A 24,013-nucleotide genomic window follows, 5' to 3' on the forward strand; every position below is an offset into this window, starting at 1 on the left:
ATGAACCCCTTGCGAGTCCATTGGTTAAGACTGGAATACTGCCAACACCCTTCCAGCCTCCCAACACACAGCACATGCCCATACACCTTCCGCCACCACAGCCCCATCATCTCTAACGATCATCACTTTCCTTTTATTCAGATTCACTCTATGTCCTATTGACTCCATTCCATCTCTGCACCTCCAAATTTTCCGTATAGTCTCCCTCCCATTCCCGGCAATCAAGATAAAATTTTCGGCATACAACAACTTTCACGGCATGTCAGTTCTAGTTATTTGATGATGCCTGAAGCAATAAACAGCAAAGGACTCAGAAGAGAACCCTGGTGCACATACTGAAAATTCGTTCCTTCAGCTACCATTCACAGTCAGTTGGGCAATTGCGCCTTTTACAGCTGCAGGAATAAATATCGACTCACTTTAGAGCAATAAATAATGAGAAAGTGGGCAACAACTTTCGAAGCCCAATACTGCCATGTTCGGAGTTCAACAAACGTCTTAGAATGATGTCCAACAGTTTGATAATATTCGACTAAAAGTGGGCAGTTATTACTCGTACTGTCCGCCATTGCACATTGTCATAACCACTCTGACAATCATCTCCTAAACTTCAAATTTCTTCCACTGACTCATGAATCATTTCGAGCGACGACTGACCCTGAAGGCGAAGTCGTTGGTGACATCCTGATCGACGACGGTGAGGGTGGCGAGGACCTGGTCGGGGGTGAGGCTCTCTGACACGTCCAGCGTCCACTCCGGCCGGGAGAACCTCGGGGGCACGTCGTTCACATCCTGCACGTCCACCACAACCGTACCCGTGCCTGTGAGGCAAGAGGAACGTGTCTGTATCTGTCTGTATAACTCACATCCTGGACGTCAACCGAAAACAGAGCTGTGCTTGTGGAGGTAAGGAGGCTGGCAGTATCAATCCATCAATCAGTCAGTCATTCAGTCAGTCAGTCTCTCTCCATCTGTGTACGAAACTCTCAGCATCAGTATATGAGTCTATCAGTCTCTAGCTATTTTATCTATTTATCTATCTATCTATCTGCCTGTGTCTTTAAAATCTACCTATCAGTCTAAATGTTTATCTACTCATCTATCTATCTGTCAGTCCGTCTGTCTGTCTGTGGTAAGCCTTTCATGCCTTGTAATTGCACCACCAGCACTGCACCTGTACCTGTGGGCGGAGACGAGCCATCTATATCTGTCTCAAGTTGTGCAAATCCAGCCACACTGTGCCCAAGACTAAGGCAGGAAGGCAGCTGTGTGTTTATTAATCTATGTGTTATTTCTGTCTGGGTACGTCTTGAAGTCCACCACCACACTGCTCATGACATACATACATGCACACATACATACATACATGCTTATAGTACATGTATACAAACATATATACGTATATACATACAAATACTATTCCTAAATATCTATCTATATGTGTATGTCTACCTGTCTATTATTATGTTTATCTATAGTTTTTTCTTTTCTTTTTTTTTTTTTTTTTACTATGGAAGAGGTGCCGATTTTCGGAATTCTTAGTACTGACTCTGCTTTAACCCTCTCATAATAGGAACAGCTCTAGTATTCCATTACTGCTAAAGTTACTGTAGATTATTTTATTTAAATGAGCGCGAGTCATAAAAGACTGAGGTGCTAATATGATGTAAAATGTTGTGAACACGTAAAAAAAAAAAAAAAAAAAAAAAAAAAACCCAGCTTGCTACAAGAAGGAAAAGTCTGTAAAATTAATCAATATTTGCAATTAGGAGAAAAACCGACTGAGGAAGACACATCAAGTCTTTCATCAATTTACTCTGCCCAGCCAACAAACGCTCATTTCTGGGTACCTTACATGTGATTTATTTGGCTCGCAGGAAGTAAAATATTGGTACAAATTAATACAAACCGATATGAGTAAATAATTCGACTGACGATAAATCATCACCTTGGAGCCTGAAAACTGAGAGTAAGACGACTGTCCTGCAGGTATTTAAATCAACTACGACACATTCCCAAGAAATAATTTTTGGGCATGCAGTAAAAGCTATATCCAATTTGAGCGCCACGTGTACGTATAACCCAAATTATCTGCACTCCCTCCCACCCTGCTCTACGCCGCAGCTCTAATCTGCAGCCTGAATCATAAATCAAAGGGATCGAAATTGCATTATGACACGAACTCTTTATAACACTTGAATTTCGCCGCAGCATGCAAATGGTCGGTCGGGGAATGCAAGGCGTATATTAAGGCCAGGCGGAATACAAGACACCCGAGGAGGATAAGGAACACAGATTAAAAACTCTCTTTGTTCTTCCACTTTATGTGGCCGCAAGTTATTCAACACAAATCTCTCGGAAGCTTTAATTTATTCCGTTGCACACACACACACACACACACACACACACACGTGCCCACTAGCACTTACAATACACATGCATGCACGCACACACACATGCTCTCCTGAAGACACACGCACATTAATTCTCTCTCTCTCTCTCTCTCTCTCTCTCTCTCTCTCTCTCTCTCTCATATTCTAATTTAAGTTTCAGTCTTGGTTCCACACTCTCTTTATGCAAATGGAACTGTCTGATCTTCGGTTGTACTTTTAACACGAACGTTTCTAACCATTACCCTTTAAGCGTTCCAAATTTTACTCGTATCAAAGGGAAGAGTAAAAAAAAGAAAAAAAAAAAAATCGCCGACACATGATAATCAGTACATCGAATGCCTTCCTTTGATATATGCAAGTCTGAGTCACTAGCCGCCAAAACGGAAATATACAGTAACCAACCACTTACCACATCAATATCAATCACAGCCTGATGGTGGGAAAAAAAAGAAAGGACAAGGTGGACTGGTTACTGGACGGAGATTTGGAGCCTTTGGGAACAACTGATATGTTCTTTAGCTTTACTCTCGCTGGCACAGGGGACGTCTTAGCACATCTCCTTAAGCTATTTGATTTAAGCGTTGCGCCTGAACGTTCACACTTGTATGCTGTTTATATCTATTTATAAAAGGAGGAAGGAAAAACAAAATCAGTATAGAAAAGATCGATACCCCGGACTATACGTGTCCTCCACCAACGAAACACCTCCTGTCACCTTTTGGGTATCAAACCTGTGAAAGCCGTAACTCCGATTGGGACATTCTAACCACTTGACCACGGCGATATTATGGCGTACCAAGCAAAATAAATCGCTGAGAAAGGGTGTTACAGAGTCTGCTATGCGAACGCGTATACGGCTCCTTGGCTGTAAGCGACCTCAACATGTGGGTAATGGAAGCGTCTTATTTTTCATGCCAGGATGTATGTTAAATGGTAAGAAAAACTTTGGAACGTGAACTACGAAATGAGTACACGAACGCGTCATAAAAACAGTCATGGCTGCATAAAACAGAGGGAAAGAAAAGAAAAAATGAAATGATAGTGACGGAAAATTCTGACACACTTTATTATATTTAATACACAAACTCCGCTCCGACGGAAAGTGTTTATGCAAGCGATTACAAACAAAATGATCCGATAAATATGGGAACCTTTTCCGAGAGACAAGTTTGAGAGACCCGTTCTGTAATATTATAAAATGATGGGGTAACAATTAACGTAAACCCGCCTGCAAGACCAGCCTGCGTAAAGGCGGAAATTGTGAGTGTTTATGCATATTTAAGCGCCCTCATTGTTCCGCTAGTCTTTAATCAGGAGCGAAAAATGTTTAGCTTCTTTTCATCCGGGAGTTGGATGAAATGCTGGACTTGGCTTGCTTACATACTGAATAATAACGTGTGCTTGAGTGTGTACAGCCAGAGAGTACACACAGCCTAACTTCTTCACTATGATAACGACTTTTAAAAAATTTCCTCCTCCTCCTTATCATCATCATTTTAGTTCACTTTCCCACTACCACACAGAGTGGGGAGGATCCAGAAAGAAGGAGTACAAAAGTATCATCAGTGTTCCGGAAAAACTGGTCACACTTCCATTCAATCATACTTTACTTTTACATCTTATTTTTGATATGAAAAACGATTCAACTTAACTTTGGAGAGACTTTTCTAACTAGAGAGGTTGGAGATAGTCTTCATTAACCCGTTTTACAACTAAGATGGTCTTCTAAACAAATTAAATAATCTGGTAGCAACTATTAACAACAAATCATGTCCTCGGACTAAAGAAAAAAGCCCCTCTGTCCCTAGGGTTTCTCTAAAGATCCAGACTTAAAATACTGGATCTGGCTTCTTGAATGGGTTACATATGCTTCTGTGTACAGCGAGAGAAGCACCAGCAGCTTATACAAGTGGGTAAGTATACTCTCATAATCTAATAATAATGTGTCTACACAGCACGAGGGACATTATTAAGATGACTTTGATGATTTGCTCGTGATTCGTTCAGTGCAATACAGAAAGCACTTTTGCTTTCCCAATCGAACATTCGGATGGTAAGCCTTCCAGTCTCGACACATTAATTCGTTACTGCCTGGATTTGCTGCACATGGGACTTAGCAAGGACATTACTTCGCATCGCCTTTCGCCTATCGACCCCAAAGCTCTTCGGTCCACCCTAAGATTATTAATTTAATTTCTGCTTGAGCATTCCAGTCTCTGATCCAGAAGTTAGAACAGAAAGGGCATAGTAATAAGATGCCTTCCTCTTTAGGGAGAATTTCCCCTTCGTTTTACTCTGCTTCTCGCTCGCTCTCATTACCTCGAGATGAAGCTGCCTAAACTATGTCTTTCAGTCTTCGTTTGATCGTCTTATCTCTGAACTGTCTGTCTCCTACTCTGATTGATTTCATTGCCTTGACAAGAAGTTCTTCGAACAGTCTGTCTCCTCCTCTCCCTTTCATGTCGCTTCCTAGAATGAAATTGTCTGAACTATGTCTCCTATTCCTCACATGATTTGGTTATTCTGGAATGAAACTGACCGAATTACCTATCTACTGTTCTTCCTTACCGTCGCTATTGAGACAGAAACTCTCAGAACTGTTTCCCATTCTTCGCATGATGTCTTTATCTTAAAGCGAAAGTCTGAACCTACTAAATAACCTTCTCTCTGCCTCATTATCACAAATCTTCATTACGCTTCTTTACTCAGCAGCGGAATGTCTTTCTCGGCCACGGACGCGCGTTGGCTCAGGACGTTATCACCTCCACTCACTAAACTGCACCATAATTAAAACGAACATGATTAATGAAAATTGGGACGCGGCTTCTTAGGGTCGCATTCTCATGGGTTTATACTACATCCATTTTAGAGATCTATATGTAGTTAGCTATCTATCGATTTATTTATTTGTGCATTTATTTATTTACCTATACGTGCCATATACACAACAGAACCACCTGAGCAGCGCCAGGTCGTCAGCAATGTTAAACTCAGGTAGATTTATTCACTCCCATTTCTTATAGTTCAGCCCCATTAAGATAAGAAGTTCAAGTGCATTAATGTAACAAGTTTAGTTGAAGTGACAGTTATTAAAGCTATTATGAGATATTCTGGACGAATCAGTCCGACTTTGTAGCATCGGATTCACTAACGGTACTCTGAAAAGTAATGTGTGGAAATGCGAAGTATTCCAGTTGCTCAGGTCTGATGGAATCCTTTTTTCTTTTTCTTTTCTTTTTTGAGAACGTCTATCGTAAAGTGTCTTTTTTTTTTTTTCTTCAAAGTTTTCTCTAGCCGGAACAAGACCAAAGAGGGTAAACAAATAAGATGGTGTTTCTTTCTTATACCTTAAGTGATGCAACGCAAGTATTGCTTCTCGTCTCATTGCATAAGACTGAGGCACTGACAGTGAAACATTTGAATGATAATGTATGTCAGCCTTTGAAATCCACCACAAGTTTATGACCTCATTTCGCCTCCTCCCGGGACCATGTTCTGACCATATTCATCCCAACACAACACACCACACAACACCACACCACGCCACACAATGCTCTACCTCCATTAACCTCAATACACCGTACCATATTTTGCTTCATTATATTCCATCCCACCATACTGTGCCCTCAAAGACAGCATCACATCATAATCTGAACACTGGCTTAATCCCTTTGCTACGATGACATCTAATGGGTATAGTTCTTGCTACACGAAAGACAGAGCTGGAAGGCTTAGAGACAGCCTTCACTGACCACATTACAACTAGGTGACTTTCTCAAGCAGAATGAAATCGTCTGGAGGTAGGAAGAATATACTACAAGAGATTTCGACATACAGAAGGAGAGTCTTGCCTTCCAAGTAACAGGTCGGCTGCCAAATACCCAACACTTAAGGGAAGATGCCCAGTGGTCCTCCCTCCATCGGTCTCTTTGTACTGTTTTTATCATTTCCAGCTTTCCTCTTACTCTCCCTTATCTTCCTTCAGAAAAAAAAAAGGTTACTGCTCCACTGTCTTGTCTTCCCGCCGATTCCTCCCCAACTTTCATACTCTCTCCGCCTACCATGTTCCTGGTCCCCTCTCCCCCAACCCCCACAAAAAAAAAGTTACTCTTCTCTTTCTCGCTTTTTCTCTGTCTTCTTTCCACTATACTCTCGTTCCCTAACCTAACCTGTGTGTGTGTGTGTGTGTGTGTGTGTGTGTGTGTGTGTGTGTGTGTGTGTGTGTGTACCTTAGGCTTTATTTCATTTTTTTTTCGCCCCAGGAAAATACATATATTTTTTGGTACAAAGGGTGAGCGCTAAAACCGAATTACTGATTGTTTAATTGCCGCGCAAATGTGGGAGGACGAAGCTTTAAAAGGATTATGCACATCAGTTGTTTGTTGCGGTCTGTGTGTGTGTGTGTACACATACGTGAGCTTAGGTGTGTACGTGCGTTCGTTGGTTTGGGTGTGCGTAGCCTAGATGCAGTTTTAACAGTCTTTATAACAGATAATTTTTTCTGGTACGCACAACCTTTGAAAAAGAAAAAAAACTCATGAAACTACAGTGGAAAGACAGTAACGTAGATATCACAAGTAAAAGGGATTAAACTGATCGCTTCCTCGTGCAGTATTAAATTTTGTTAATCACAAAAACTCCACGTCTTTTTATTCTCTGCTCAGTGACAACATTTCCTCCCATGACGCACCACCCTGCCTCTCACCAAACGATTCATCTTAAGGGGGATGTCCTTCCTCGTGAAGTTATATCCCTCTGTTGTTAACCCATTCAGCCCGATAACGTATTGAATGTATTTTTGCTACAACCAGATGATTTTATTCAACTTTGGACAAACTCTTAGTAGTCTATCTATCTATCTATTGCCAGACGCCTCAATCCCGTAAGGGGTGGCCACAAACAAATCGCTTCCATGTCGCCCTGTCCCCCGCCATTTCACGGCCCTGCTCCCAGGTCACACTCCCCTCTCTCAGTAGTGATGGGCGATAATGAAGGCTGTATCTTATTCCTCGATTTCGAAAAGTCTCTTCTCACATTCATATTATTTTCTGAACATGAAAACAAATGCAGTTTGGCTATAGAGGTTTCAACTGAGAAAAAATAGCAGGGACCAAAAAAGTGCTTCCCGGTTAAAGAAACTGAGGTCGTTCGCATTTTATTTTGTTCCAGTGTACGTGAGTTTTTTTCTGTGTGTGTGTGTGTGTGTGTTAAAGTTTTACAGCAGGTAGTTTTATATCCTGCTTGGTCTGTGTTAGTTTATAAGACAGTGTTATTTCTCTCGTAAAAGGGACATACGCCTGGGATGTCTTCTTGTCCGGAGGAATAGACTTCCCTCTGTCAGGCAGCAGCATCACATTCAACGCTAAATTATACTGTGCCCATGTCAACTTTTGCATGACGGGAGCAGCTTTCGAGATTAATTCCAGCTGACACCAGACCATTATAGTCACCTGAGTGGGCCATAGGAGCCTGAGAAAGTTAATACTGCTCCCATTAGCTATCTCAAAATCGACATGTCCCTTCATCTTGTACGGATTTTGCCGATGAAGCCGTTTCCTACCCCATGAATGATCTTTTCCCCAACCCTTAGAGCTCCTATTGCTCATCCTTAAGCCTTTCTTACCTTTATGCCTCTATTACTCACCCCTAAGCCCATGTTACTCACCCTTAAGCCCATGTTACTCACCCTTAAGGCCCCGTTACTCACCCTCACTCTCCTGTTACTCAACGTTAAGCCCCTGTTACAGACCTATAAGTCACTGTTACTCACCCTTCAGGCCTCCACCGTCAGTAGCCACCACCTGCACGGCGTAGCGCTGTGTCTTCTCCCTGTCTAAGCAACATAGCGCCGTCGTGATGAGGCCGCTGTGGCTGTCGATGGCGAAGATGGGACTGCCGCTAGTCTCGTCGATGGCATTCTTCTCCAGCGAGTACGTGACCTTGGCGTTGTCTCCCTCCTGGGGGTCGTCGTGGTCCGTGGCTGACACTCGTGCTACGGACGACCCTAGGGAGAAAGAAGTACAATAATAATAATAATAATAATAATAATAATAATAATAATAATAATAATAATAACAACAACAACACCGTCGTGGTCCGTGGCTGACACACTGGCTGCTGACAATCATGGGGAAGAAACAGAGTAATAATAAGAACAACAACAATACCAAGACTAATAATAATAATAATAATAATAATAATAATAGCAGTAATAACAATAATGACAGACACATATCTTTCGACTGCACGAGGGTAATTAAGGCAGACATTAGTGGGGAGATAGATGTTTAAGTGGTTTCATTCTCAATCTTAATGTTTTATTAACTGACTAGCAATCAGTTCAGTAATTTTCAAGTACAGGCGTATTTATCTGTTTATATATCAATCATTATATAATTAATAGACGTACTGAGTATTTTGTTTATAATGGTATGTCTACACTGATGATTCTAGTTTGTTTCCTCAGTATAAACTTATTCACCATCAGTGCATGACTTTGAGAAGATTCTCTCTCTCTCTCTCTCTCTCTCTCTCCAAACCTCCGGTCAATCTGCATTCACGCTCCATTTTCGCAAGGAGGACGCACCACGCCAACACAAATTTCGCCCACAAAAACACTAACAGCGGCTCAGCGTTCTTTTGTTTGTTCGGAGTCCTCGTGATCCCGGCTCAGGCTGGGCTCTCAGGGTGACAAGTGGCCGGAGTCGCCTCATTAGCGGTCCTGGGGTAGCGTTGCCAAACCAAAAGACGCTTGAGGGTCTTTAGGAGCACAGAACTTAAAAATAAAAGTGTTCATCTAATGATATATGGTGCTTAAATCTCTAGAAAATATAAAATCTATGAAATCATAGCTAAAATGTTGGTGTAACTGATGGTGACCATTAAATTCGGCGCTAGATGGATGCAAAAATCCGTAGAACTCGTACCAGAAGCGTTAAAGTGGCAACCTCGGCTACTGTGGGTACTTAGGAACAGTGTCCTCCATAGTAAACGACCTCATTAAGCCAAGTGCGCCAAAGTAGTCACTCTCTGCTATTTTTACTATCACCGTCTGCTAAGGACCAAATGGACCCAAGACTACTGGGAGTACTGTAGTCCTTTCACCTTAATTTGGTCCAGATTTTTGTCCCTTCGTTCACGTAGTCCAAAGGCACAGAAAGACATTACCAAGGCTCAACATCCTTTCCATGGCACTTCTTCGTGACTAACATTATTATCTAGTATTAATCTAATCTATTGTTACAACTCAGCATTCAAGGTGGAAAGATGGCAATTTTAGGCCAAGTTAGAATATAAAGAGCACATCACCACAGAAGGACTGATCGGTCTCCACATCCCAGGTCAGTATTTTTTTTTTTTTTTTTTTTTTCAGTGTTATCATCGCGACTTATTTTATCTTCCTTTACGACTCTCAGAGAACGAATGGGTAGTACTCTCTCTTCCTTATTCCCAGGGTGTCAAAAACAGCGAAGATTAAATCGTCTGAGGCATTTCTTTGGTGTGACTACGGAGATACAAAACCGACCCTTCCACTGGGTGATTATATGCTTTACTATTCCACTCATCTACCGTACCTCCAGGGATCTTGAAGTGAACAGATCAATGTCGATATTTTCAACTTCAGAGTCAACCAAAACTCGCAAGTGTAAATTATATGATTTTGCTGATACGAGTCTGACACCTTAGTCTCTGAATGACAGGAAACGTGGAAAGCAGAAGAGACCAAGTGCTGTAGTTTTTCTTTTCAACACCGTCCGTGCGATAAAGTCTGGAGTTCTCTATACCACCAGACGATTTCATTCAGCTTAAGGGAAATCTCTTCTTGCACTGGGGCTAAAAGCAACTTATTTAAACACGTCCAGTAAGCTAACGTATTTTTACTCAACTATTGCACTCGTTAGATGATGAAGCTTATCTCAGGGAACACTTAGATCATAAGGGGGTTAACTACGCGTGTTGAAAAAGAAAAAGAAAATATACACAGACCGAGAGAGAGAGAAAAAAAATTCTATCGTACTCTATCTACAACATCCCATAAGCTGCTTTCTGTTTTCCCTACCATCTTTTCAACAACCAGAAAAAGGTTACTAAATTCCACGCCAATCACCGCTGTACTGTAGCACTGCCTGTTCGGCTTAACTCGCTTGCATGCTAAAATCTGGAAGGGCAATGGTTATAGCGTGTTCGAAAATCCTGACATGTTGTGGTATTTCTCTCACTGCCGTTTCAACTATTTCCCTCAAATTCGACAGGATGGGATGATGACAGCAAACCCTCCCCGTTTAACTGACCGCAGGCACTGAACGCTGCTCTCCAACAAGGATGGCAGTGTTTTTCTCTTTGCTCGTTAACAATATGAAAGCTTTGGTGAACTGACTGCCAAAACAGAAAATAAAACACAAAGCTGCTCATCAAGTGAATTTTTTGTCCAATCACAGCTAAACTGACTTGCATGTAGTGTAGCCAATGCTAAAAGACTACATTTGATCTCCATCCAATTCCTTACTGCCTCGGAGCATCCGGGCTCGGGGCTAACCTAGTTTGTGCAGACATTCAAGGCAATGATGAAGATTCATGTAACCGCCAGGCGTGCAGATATTGGTATTATGGTTACCACCAAATGTAATAAATGGGCTACCTGGAATACAGGAGACTACTGTGGCTTCTCACATTGGGCATAAGGTAGCACTACACTGCCTGAGTGGATGCTGGGTGCCCCTACATTTCTAACTTGTTCATATGCTAAGTTATTTATCAGTAACATAACTCCGTCCATGATGATGTTCCTCTTTCATGATGGTGAACATGCCGTAAATCACTAAAGTAAAATTATTTATTCATAGTGAATATTTTTGCTACTCATTTACCACGTCAATTTTCTTCGAACTTTTGGGTTGAATGTTCTTCTTCTTTTTCTTCTTTTTTATACTGACCATGCAGGAGAAAGAAAAAAAAAAAAGCTTAACTTATTCCTTAATACTTTCCCAAAGTTTAGTCAAAGGAGGTCGTACCGTAAGGTTATTTACATATAAATGTGTAATGATATAGTGCTAATCCTCCCTTTTTTATTTTTCCTCACAAGACAAAATTATCATACAAATAAGCACCACAACTCGTTAGCAACAAACCCTATCTTATGGCTGTGAGATGTGTGTGATGGAGGAGGGGTAAAAGTTGAAGGTCATAATAGGGATGAAGTTAGAGCTCACTTGGGTGCAAGTTGAGCTACGTATAATGACAGGCTTCAATTACTGAACACGCAGGCAAACAGAAAAGGAAAAAAAAAATAGACTGAGAGACGTACGCGTGCACATATACAGTACAAACATTACTGGCGAATTCTGGAGCAATCTTCCACACTGTTGATTCATATGTGTACGACCACCAGTCACTTAAATGTAATGTATCAGGGCATCTTAAAATGAACGGATCAAGTGATTCGACCTTCTTTCATATAACTTCTTTGGAATGGACAACTTTCATAGGGTTTTAATGGCAAGGTTCCTTCCTTTTGCATAAAAAGAAACACACACACCCGCAGAGAGCACCACGAATGTATAGGTACACACACACACACACACACACACACACACACACACACACACACACACACACACACACACACACACACACACTCTTGAATCAGGAGCTTTCAAACTGGCACACTCTTTGAGATACTCAGGTAACAAACCAGGCCGAGGAGGAGGCGGAGGAGACACAATCCTCTTTGACAGCAGCGAGGCGGCGGAATCTGGCGGAGTTTCATTAATAATAAAGGGGACTTACCCGGCGGGATATTCTGAGACTAGTGGGGGTGGTGAGACTAGAGAAATGGGGGATGGTGGGATTGAGATAAATAACAAACGAGCAAAATCCAGGGAAATATTCTCTTGGACTATGGCAGGTGTATAAAGAATAGGTGTATAACAGACGAAATTTTGCCAGCGGAATATTTTAGAGTATGCCGTATATACTAATGAGGGAAGGAAAATAAATGGCGTTCAGATTAATAACACACGTGATATGCCCATCGGGATATTAGAGGACCGTGGAAAGTGTAGTAACAATAGATTAAGTATTCGCAGCATAATAATTTCAGAGACTGTGCCAGGTGTAGTAAGAGGAGGGGAGTATTGGGAGAACACTTACCTAGAGGAATATTCTCTGAATCTGGAGACGATGGATACTTACCCAGACGAATATTCTCGAAGTCTGGAGACGATGGTGAGATATAGGGGGGGTGGCTTCTCCAGAGCTTTCAGAGACAGTGGGAAGGAGAGGAAAGGAGGGAAGGAGAGGAATGAATTACTTAAAGGAATGTTCTTGCAGACTGTGACGAGAGGAGTGTGAGTAGGGAAGTAGGGAAGGAGACATGCAGAACTCTTACAAACAGTGGTAAGTGTACTGAGATTAAGAATGCAGGTGGGGAGACTTACCCATGTTTTTTTTTTTTTCAAAGACTGATTAGTACAGTTACAGCAAGGAAGTAAGAGGAGGGAGACTGTTTTTGGAACCGTCAGGGACAGTAGTAAGTACGGTAGAAGCAGGGAGGCATAAAGACGAAACTTACCTAAAGGAATTTTCTCTGAAAATGACGAGTGTGGAGAGACAGTCGGGAAGTATAGGAAGGGAGGCTTACCTAAAGGGATATTCTCTGATACTGTGGCGTGTGTGGAGAGGGTAACTAAGTACTGGGACGCAAATGTGTCAAGTATAGTAAGAGTAGGGAATTTGGGGACAAGACTTACACATCTAATGGGATGTTCTCTGAGACTGTGGCGTGTGTGGTGAGGGTGAGGAGTTGAGAAGCAAGGGGAGAAAATTACTTACCTAAAGGGATGTTCTCTGAAACTGTGGCGTGTGTGGTGAGGGTTGGGAAGTAGGGTGCGTTGTCATTGGCGTCCTTGAGGTTAACTCGGACGTCTGTGTGGGCCTCCAGCTCCCCGTCAGAGGCAGTCACTCGTAGTCGCCACTGGGCCATGCCGTTGGGTGGGTCTCTGTCCAGCGGCTGTGGGAGGACGGGAAGCTTAGCAATGTTGCCCTCAATAACCCCTTCACTTACAGGGGCTCTCCTAAATTGAATAAAACTGCATGATGCCTGGAAGAGTAAAACGAAAATGACTTACAGAGGGCCTCTCCTAAACTGAATATAAATTTTATGATGATAACAAGGGTAAAAATGAAAATGTCCTCCTCGGGCTGAAGGGGCGATGGGGCGAACCAGAAATCTCCCTGATGAAGCTTTACCCACAAACTGGAACGTGTGTACTGTGTGTCACTAGGTGGGCAGAAAAATTATCATGGTTAAAGGACTAACGAGGACTTCCTGCATCCTCCACTTACAGAAAAATTCGTCCTAAAATAGGAAAACGTTGTCTGATGGTGTTTAGAATAAAATGGAAATGTCCTGGTGATGAAAGGGATGAAAGTGGGAATGACACGCCACGACAGCAGACTACGAGCATTTGCAGTAAAGCTAAATTAAGAAGATGCTGTAATTCATTCTTAAGGAAAAGGAAGACGGACAAAGTGTTAGAATATACATCTATAATACAGCTGTAAAGTTTGATGGAAGAAATCAAGTTAGATTTATCGAATTGGAGAAGTTAGCTACAGCCTCCTTAAACCTCTTCAGAACCCTATTCAGGATAAAATCGTCTGGCAAACATCAGGAAAAAAATACCGTACAACAAGACGTCCTCGTGGTGAAGGGGACTAATGTGAGGAACAAGTAGGACATATATCCAGCCCAGAATTATATCTCCGTGATACGAGAAACGACGGTAAATGGGAGTGTTATCATGTGAATGGCACTGGCTACATTAGAGGTGATGAGAGCCGGAGGGGTAAATGGGGCCAAACTAGCGCCTACGGGGTTGTAAGTTCCCCCACCATGACACCACCGTAGCACACATCAAACACCTCCAGCACGACAAAACATTCTTAGCCATATTACATACCCAGATGACACGCCATCTCGAAAGTAGATCCCTTCGACATGCGTCCGGCTAATCAGAATAACGCATGACTGAAGATATCCATTACAACGCAGGGCTACGCATATCTAACATGGTGACACGAGCCCTTTGACTTGCTGACCAAAATAAACACAGGGCTGAACACAATCGAACTCACGACTGCGAAAATGCAACCCGTTTGCCTGGTTAATAAATAAGAGGAAAGAAAAGGAAAAAGACTAAATATACCAGGACAAAAATCAGAATCCCTTTGACCTGCACTCTATTAACGAATACAACACAGAACTGAGCATAATACACCAGAGCAAAGAAACACACACACACACACACACACACACACACACACACACACACACACACACACACACACACACACACACACACACACATACACACACACACACACGTCACGAAAATAGGTGCCCTGTGACCAGCCAATCAAAATAACACTGGAGAAAACACAATCCAATATTCACCACAGCCTCGCATAACAACACCTCGACCAGCTTCCTCATAATATATACGAAGGAAAGAGGGCGAGCGCGTCACTTTGGAGCTTCTGTGTTTGCGACCCGGATCGGTCTAGTGCTTCCCTCCGGCGCAGGGCAAGTCGGGGTGGTGGGGAAACGCAAGCCAAACAAGTGGCAAGTAATGACGCGTGTGAGAAACTGAAAGTGTTGTGCTGGGAGGAAAGTGGAGGTGGTTGGTTTGGGAAGGAGGTTGAAAATAAAAAGGAAAAATATCCTACCTACCTACCCACTTACCTACCTACTTACCTATATATCTATCTGTCTACCTGTCAACCTATCTACTTATCTATCTGTCTACGTTTACTTATTAATACGTATATAGCTTAGTAGCACGGAGGAGCATGTATGTGAGAAAGAAGGAAAGAGAAGAAACGAAAATGAGAAAGTGTGTGCGTGGAAGGGGAGGGAGGGAGGCTGGAAGATGATGGCGACGGGACTGAAAAATACTAGCATGACAGGAGACAGAAACAGGTAAGTGAGCGGAAGGAAAGAGACTGAGAAAGGTTGAAAGTAAGGGTAGGAAGGAGGAAGTGAGGCTGGGAACGAGGTGGTGCAGGAGTAAATAAATATATAATACATAAATAAATACCCTGGCAAAGGAGGAATAGACACTTGAACAAGAATAAAAGGGAAACCACGGAAGTAACAGAATAAGCGTAAGAAGGACGGGGGGATAGGAAACGAATACTGGCTACGTAAAACAAAACAAAAAAACAAAAACACTTGGCAGGCGAGGAAAAAGGTAAATGAGCAAGAAAAAAAAGAGACCCCCCCCAAAAAAAAAGGTAAGAACGCTGTTGTAAGACAAGGAGAAAGGAAAATTGGAAAAGATATGTGAGACGATTGAAAAAATATAAGTTTGGCAGCAGCGAGGAATAGGCAACTGAACGAAAAGAAAAGGGAAAATACATAAATGGAAGGGTGAAGGAAGTGCAGTTGTGAGTGTATGAAGAAATGAGGTTAGGAGGTGGCGGGGCTAAAAAAAAAAAAAAAAAAAAAAAAAAAAAAAAGGCATGAGGGAAGACCAGGTAAGTGAGAAAGAAGGTAAGGGAAACCAAAGAAGTAAAAGAATAAGGTTGGAAATAAATGAGGATGTGAAGGAAACTGTAGCTGAAAAAAAAAGCTTGATAGGAGAAAGAAATACACAGGTGAATAAGACATGTGAAAGAATGAATGTATAAGAAGTAAAGGATATTGGGTAGAAAGGAAGAGAAATGCGTAAGTGAGAAGAGTGAAGCAAGGAAGATGAGAGAGCTGGTATTGTAAAGTGAAGCAAGATTCCCAAGAGGGAAAAATATGCAGTAAGATGGAGGTAATGAAGATGAGAATACGGTGAAGGAGAAGGAAGGGGGAAGAATTATGAAAGACGAATTCCAGGGGCAGGGAAAGGAGGGATAAAAGAATAAATTAAAAAGATGGTAAGGGATGGAAATTATGAAGGGAAAGTTGAAGACACGGCATACGCAAGAGGGAAGACAGTGGCGATGGAGTGTAAGCAGAAGGGAGGGAGAAGGAATGAGATGGAGAGGGCGGGAATGAGAGGGGAGGCAGAGGAAGGGAAGAAAAGGAGACAAGAAGGGATAAGGGAGGAGGGGGACTGGTGGAAAAGGGAGAGAGGCAGGTGGAGAGAGGAAGGTGTGGGGACGAAAAAGAAAAGGGAAGGAAAGATGGGGAGGATGATGGAAGCCGAGAGGAAAGGGACGAAAAGAGGAGACGGCAAGGAGAGGGGAAGATGAGGAATGGAGAGAGCAGAGGAAGGGAAGGAGAGGGGAGACTGAGTGGGAGGAAACAGGAGGGACTGAGAAGGGAGGACACAAACAGAGGGACAAGGGAGAGAAAGAAAGTTGAGAGGGATGGAGAGACAGGGGATGGAGGGGAAGGATAAAGAAGGATGGAATAAGAGAGAGGAAAAGAAGAAGAGATTAAAAAAGAGCGGAAGACAGGCGGAGGACGGAAGGAGAGAAGGCAGAAAAAGAGAAAAAGGGAGAGATGAATGGAAATTAGTGGGGGATGAAATGATGGGAAGGGGAAAGGAGGGAAAGGGAAGAAGAGGAGGGTAGAAGTAAAAAGAAAAAAAAAAGGAGAGGAGAGGGAATGAGAGAGTGATGGAAGAAAGTAGAAAAAGATGAAGGAGGGAAGGAAAAGACGTAAGATGGAGTGAAGGAAGGGGAGGAAAGGAAGTAGGAAAGAGTGAAGAAGGGGTATGGAAGGAGAGAGGAGGGGTTCGAGGGATAGGGAAAGAAAGGGGAGAGAAAGGAAATGAATGACGGAGGAGGAGGGAAGGTGGAAGGAATGTGGAATGGAAGAGATGGAGACGGGAGGTAAATGAGTGAGGGGGAAAACGAAGGGGAGAGGAAAGGCAACAGTGAAGGAAGGGGAGGGAAGCAGACAGGAGGGAGAGGTGGGTGAGGAGAGATGCAATCGTGTGAAAGGGACCGAGATGGTAGGATGCGAGAGAGAAATCGACAAGCAAGAAGGAGGGAAACGGTGATGGAAGGAATAAAAGAGGGAGGAGGAGGGAAAAATGACAATGAATGAGAAAATGAAAGGAATAGATAGGAAACTATGATGAAAATTAATTACACAAGGAAAAATGAAGAACGTAGAAAGGGAAGAAAAGAGGAAGTTGAAATAAGAATAACATGAACTGAAGAAAAAGGCTAAGAAATAAGTCAAGAGAAAATGAAGGGAAGAGTGGAGAAACTTGGAGGAAAATAATTACCTGGACGCGAGGAAAGGAATTAAGAGGAATAGTGAAGGAGACGAAGTTATGAGAGAGAGAGAGAGAGAGAGAGAGAACTATGAATGTGGAGGACAGGAAAAAAGAAGGCGAGTTAATTATGTAAGAAGGTGAAAGAAATGGATAAAGGAAGAAGGGAGGCGAGAATAACGGGACGGGAAGGGACAGGTACAAAAAAAAAAAGGCAGAATTACGAAAACTGGAGAATGGGAATAAAGAGGGAGGCAGGGAGGAGATGAAAACTTGGAAAGAAGAGATAGAAAGTTAAAAGAAGTGCAATTTAAGTAGAAGGAGAACAGGATAAAATGTGGAATGGAGGTGAGGGTGAAAAGAAGAGAGAGGAAAACTAAGAGGATCGGGAATTAAGGAACCTACAAAGAGAAAAGAAAAATGAGATTAAAGCCCACCACAGACACGATATAATGTAATATTTGAAGGATCATGGTGTGAGATAAGGGGGTACTCGATCCACTGCTACTTTCGGTGGCACAGGAGGCTCCGTAACACCTCTTCCTTAGCGAATTAACCTACACAGTATACCGTAACATTCTCTTTCAGGTTATTCATTTCGTTCTGACACTGATATAATTTGCGGCAGTTACAGGAATGGGGATACTAAGGTGTAATGGGGATATTGAAGTGTAATGGGCAGAATAAACTGTTACGTAAAATGTGTTACGTAATCTCTTACTCACACTGAAAAATACAGGGAGTGAAAAAATTGTCTTAAGAAAATGGATGCAGGAGAAGAAAAGAAAGAGTGAAAAGCAAAAATCCCAAAAGAAGTGACGCGCAAAGGAGAAAGAAATGTGGGAAAGAGAACGGAACCAGATCTTTTAATTTTAGATACTGAGGAAGGGAAGACGAAAAGGAAGGAAAGCAGAGGCAGGAGGAGAAGGGGAAATAAGGGGAGGTGTGGTGTGGGAGGAGGAGGAGGAGGAGGAAGATAAGGACAAGGGAGAGAGAGAAGGAGGTGGAGGAAAGGAAAAGAGGAGGAGGAGGAAGGAGGAGGAGGAAGAGGGGGAGCCTGTGAGCATGAGATAAGAATGAAAAGAGGAAAATGATGTGGACGCAAAGCTAGATAAAGAAATAGCAAAGGGGAAAAAAGGAACAGCGAACATGAGCAGACCAACAGGGAAGAACACTGTACAGTCGTGGTCAGATCTCTCTTTCATTTTACACTAAACAGAAACCGTGTCAAAAACATATACGGCTTCCGGGGAACTAATTAACCTGTTGAGTCCACGGGATGCCATTATGGTTATTACCTTGCATCTCCTGACGATTTTGTTAAGCTTCGAGTGGACTTTTCGAGCTGGAGGGATTATTTACATCACGAATAATCCCCTTCGCTACGAGAGGACTTTCCTGATGTTGAAAATAATAGCATAGTCTGTAGGCTTGAGCTGCTCTTCTTCTGCGGCCCACCATCCTCCATTTGGGGGACACGGAGGTTGTTCAGGGACATTTGTTTAACTAGACACTTGGGCAATCTGGTCACATCGGTGGCACCACATGAAGGAGTCCATCCCAGCAGCATAAAAAATAATAAAAAATAATAAATAAAAAAGTGACCCAGTTTCAAGACGTTAAACCCTTTTCAGGACGACAACACCTTTGCTGTTCTTGCTACCTGGATTCAACTTGATCCATCTAAGGGCTGACCTCTTGCTTTACCTTCTTCAGTCTGATGATCCGTTTTGTATTTTGCCCAGTCTATTTCTAGGCAATTTTGTTCAGTTTGGGAGAGCTAGTGAAGGCTCTAACTTCCTCCTCCAAACCGAAGCTGCAGAATATCGTCAGTAGGTTCCAAGAATGAAGTAGAAAACGTCATCATTCTGAAAGGGTACTATTAATGGGCCTGCTTGTACTCTCCCTTTTATAGTAATGTGGAAAAAAATCACACTGGCCACAGAAACCACACAAGCCAAGACAGACTCTACCATGGAAACACAAAACGAAATCTGGGGACGAAATAAGAATCTGAAGGCCAGGAAATTCGAGTCAAAAGAAAAAAATGGCATGCCGGCATCGCCCTGAAAAAAAAAAAAAAGAAAAAAAAGACGGAAGGTACAGTTCGTTGGCCAGTGTGTTTGTGAATTCCTCGTCGCAAAAGGCAAACTGACCCCGGTATATCACATTCTGAACTCAGGCCCAAGACTACACTCTCTGACCTCTATACACATAGTTCTTACGAAAAGCTTGTCATTTACCCGCATAAATTTAGTGTGAGTGAATGTGAATAAATAATCACTTAAATTCTTTTCAGCACCCCACCTCCCATTCTCGCATATATATATAGATAGATAGATAGACAGATACCCCTCCCTTACTCTCTTCAGGCCCAAAGTGAGGATCAGGCACGAAATGAATACTGTATGCAGTTGATTGCCCATGCATGGTGAATTCGATGGGCACGGCTGTGGTGGTGGACCAATAAAAACAAATAGAAAAAGAAACTAAATACAAAAACTCATTACCAAGGGAATGCTATACATGAACCGCCTGATCCCACCCAGTCCCACAGAGCTATTAGATCATACTGTAGAGATTTAGAGGGAACGAAAGAGCTAGTTACATATCCAAGAGGAGAGGCTGCGAGTATGACACTAAGAGAGAGAGAGAGAGAGTGAGATGGCGAAAAAAGAACAAGGAAAAAGAGAGAAGGAAAACCAGGGAAGAAAAGAGGGTAAACGAAGGAAAAGAAAATAAAGGAAGGCAAAAGGAGATTCAGTAGAAATAAAAAATATGAAAATAAATGTAAAAAGGAAGGAAGAAAGAGAAATACGAAAATACGAGCATAAAAAAGACGAAAGAAACAGGAAATAAATAAGACAGGTAAAAGGGAGAGAGAAAAGTTGGGGACACGAAACTTAAAAAGAGGAGAGGATGAAAAATTCTGAATCATGAAAACAGCAAAAGTAAAAAGAGAACGAAAACATTAGGAATCAGAGAAGTAGGTGTACTGGAGAAGAACTGGTTACACAAACACACACACACACACACACACACACACACACACACAGGAAATAAAAAAAAATGAATACTGAAACTGACACGGCAAAACATAAAGAAATAACTACATAATCAGCAGACAAAGCAAAAATGACCAAGAAAACGGAAGATGTTTCAGGTGGTGTCAAATAAACCGAAGAACAGAAAAAGGACAAAAAATGAAAAAATAAGAAAGTCGACAGAAAGGATCAAGAAAAAAAAGAAGACATAAAAAAAAGCGAGAAAATAGAGAAGCCAATGAAGGAGAGAGAAAAAAAAGGAAAATCAAAAGAACTCACAGGAAAGAAGACGGGAAAGAAGGTCACAGTGGAAAGGTCTCACAAGAAAAAAGGGCACAGATGAAAGAAGGACACAGGGGAAAGAAGAAATGAGAGTGGTCAAAATACAAAAGGTTACACAGGAAGAAATGGGACAGGTCATATGAGAGGTCACTAAGAAGGTCACATACAAAAAGTCTCAGAAAAGACACACTGGATAATATAGAAAAGGTCACATATGAAGCAAGAAATAGGAAGGGACACATAAGAAAGGCTGCATAGTAAAAAAAAAAAAAATAAAGGTCACATAAGGAAGGGTACATAAGATCATATGACACAGAGAAAGAGAGAGAGAGAGAGAGAGAGAGAGAGAGAGAGAGAGAGAGAGAGAGAGAGAGAGAGAGAGAGAGAGAGAGAGAGAATTATTTTCTGTGTGCGAATAATTTTTCGAGCTGGAATTGCTAGAGATAGCTTTCATTATCCTCTTCAAAACGAATGCTCTCTCCCAAGTGCAATGTAATCAACTGGAGGAACAAAAAGAAATTGGAGCAAGAGGAATGTATATCTGACGAGTTAAGGAACAGAAATCAAACCAAGACAAAGAAAATGGCTAACACACACACACACACACACACACACACACACACACACACACACACACACACACACACACACACAATAAAAGAGGAGGAGAAGGTAACAACAGGAATCGTATGTGGCGACAAACAAGACTGAGAGGGGCTTCTGCGGGGCGCCTGAATGTCGAAAGGTAATTGTTGTTTGTGATTTATACTCCGCAGGTGGAAAATACGAGGCCAGACGGTGACCTGAGATGCGGAAGAGGAGGGGAAGACTTGTGGAGGCAAATTGCGCATGAAAATAGGAACGCAGCAGGAAAATAAGAGAAAGGGTGAACGGTGAAAAAGTCGAACGTTTGACACGGAGGTGGGAGTGTAGAGGAAGATATTGGTATACATTGCTACCTTTGAGGCAACTCATAATACTATACTCCTTTCATTTTAACCTGGCCTAAGTTTTCATTATTTACAGCTTATAGCACGTATCGCAATGGCAGAAAAAGACTACTAGGATTCTGTATCCTCTAAATAACACTTCTTCGTAACTAGCAACATACTCTAGTGTTCTTATTTTTTTGTTACAAGTCAATATTCAAGACACAGAAATTTGAATCTGTCCCCGAGCCTGGGCATAGACTAGACAGCTTCCTGAGGCCCACTAGTTTTCCTATGTGTCACTCACCGTCACATCATACAAGTTCTACTCTAATACTTACCATCCACATTGTACCCATACAGAGAAACAAGCACATTTACACGTGCCTCCCGCATACACAATAACACACACATACACTGGATCACATACCAGATAACTTACAGAAAAACACAAATATATACGAACGAATGTCCATAGCCACACATACGGTACATGCACACATGCACGAAAGAAGTACTCACAAATATAAACACACACACACACACACACACACACACACACACACACACACACACACACGGTGAAAGCTCCCTGAGGCACTACGTAATTAACATACTCAGAAATTTACATGGCCGTTAAGGTGTAAGAGTCAACAGTAATTGAATGCAAATTAACTACAAATAAATGCAAAACAAGGAAAATGTCTCCGGAATGGAAAAACAAACAAACAGAATTTTAGGGCTAGAGCGTCAGCCAAAAATGCAGAAACTAGGAAAAATGTGGAATACTGATGAGAACTGTAAAAAAGACAAGGTCACCCTAAATAACGAAACACTGAGAACTCTGGCCCCGAAATGCTACTACTCCGAGATTACCTCAACCAAACATCCACAGAAAAGTAAAGAAAAACAAGACTATAATATCATACACAAGTTGGCAGTGGAAGTTTTAGAGAGCAGACCATTCTCATACAAAGTGTTGTTCCTCAGTCTCCCTCTCTTTTCCTTGAGACCCTCCACTTCAAGAGAAGTTGTCCGGCTTTACTAAACTCACGGGGACAAATCTCAGGGTCTGACCATATTCCATTCACTTTAACTTGGCCTAATTTGCCATCCTTCCGTCCTGAATGCTGAGTTATGAGACTAACGCTAGAGTATGGTGGTAGTCGGGAGGAAGTGCTGTGGAAAGGATGCAGTGTTGTAATGCTGTCTTTTTTTCAGTCACTGATCTACGTGAAATAAGATGCAAAAGGACGAAAATCTGGGCCAGGTTAAAGTGAATGATTTGAAACAACAGCTGGAGAGTTAATGATGGGGTATATAGGAGAACATGAACTAAAGCAATAAGAAACAACGAAATCGGGAAAGAATATCAACATAAACAGGATGCAATAACAATGGGGACTCGATAAATAACAAAAGAAAAGAAGCAAGTACCAAGATTACGAAACAAAAGCAGAAATTAAAATAATAAATAACGATGGTAAGGGAAAATAAAAATAACTAACGGAAATAACACAACTTTAGGAGAAATAAAGAATACAATGAAAGCTGGGCAAAATAACAATGCACACAGAAAAAAGCAAAAGCAGGGAAATCATTATTGCATCAGAGTTAATTCTGAAGTAAGGAGTGCAAAAGAAGGAAAACGCCAATCAACGGTAAACTAAAGGAAATGTGAAAACAAGCTGCCAGTTTTATATTACTCCCTGCGAAATGTACGGCCCCGAGACTAGTCTAATAAGTCCAGAACATTTGGCACTTTACCCTCCAAAGAATGACGGTATTTAAATGGCGCCGACAGAGAGAAGGTTGGACGTGAGAAATTATGAACATGGCTGTGGTTGGTACTCGCAGGGACAAAAGTTCACCTACTATTTCAGTGCATTTTATTATCACTTAAAAATGCCCATTACATTCCCCCCTAACATATCATATCCAAGAGTAACATCTATGAGCAAACATACCACGCCTTTCTTAGCTTCTGAATATTAGGCTTCCTAGCAAAGGAAGGTGACACGTAAAAATGGCGAGATCTATCTATCTATCTGTTGCCAGACGCCATAATCCCGTAAGGGGTGGCCATTCGACTCTGAGTTATTTGTTTTACAGGGAGGGGCACTAACCCTCTACTAACCCACTTGTTG

The 24,013-nt window shown here is 42.0% G+C and overlaps 1 protein-coding gene across 1 annotated transcript in view; it reads right to left on the reverse strand.

The window, feature by feature from the left end:
* LOC145411377 (putative neural-cadherin 2) overlaps positions 1-13,407 on the reverse strand; it is a 42,511-nt gene extending 29,104 nt beyond the window's left edge. Inside the window, exons 1-3 of the mRNA XM_080281408.1 lie at positions 13,224-13,407; positions 8,164-8,397; positions 658-821 (exon numbers count right to left, since the gene is read on the reverse strand). Of these exons, the coding sequence (XP_080137534.1) occupies positions 658-821; positions 8,164-8,397; positions 13,224-13,374 (549 nt within the window). The 5' untranslated portion in view covers positions 13,375-13,407. The remainder of the gene's footprint in view (positions 1-657; positions 822-8,163; positions 8,398-13,223) is intronic.
* Between the last annotated feature and the right edge of the window lie 10,606 nt (positions 13,408-24,013).

The sequence above is a fragment of the Coenobita brevimanus genome, chromosome 89 (genome assembly GCF_032717465.1).
Source record: "Coenobita brevimanus isolate Jiangsu-jjx chromosome 89, ASM3271746v2, whole genome shotgun sequence".
NCBI classification, from domain to species: Eukaryota; Metazoa; Arthropoda; class Malacostraca; order Decapoda; family Coenobitidae; genus Coenobita; species Coenobita brevimanus.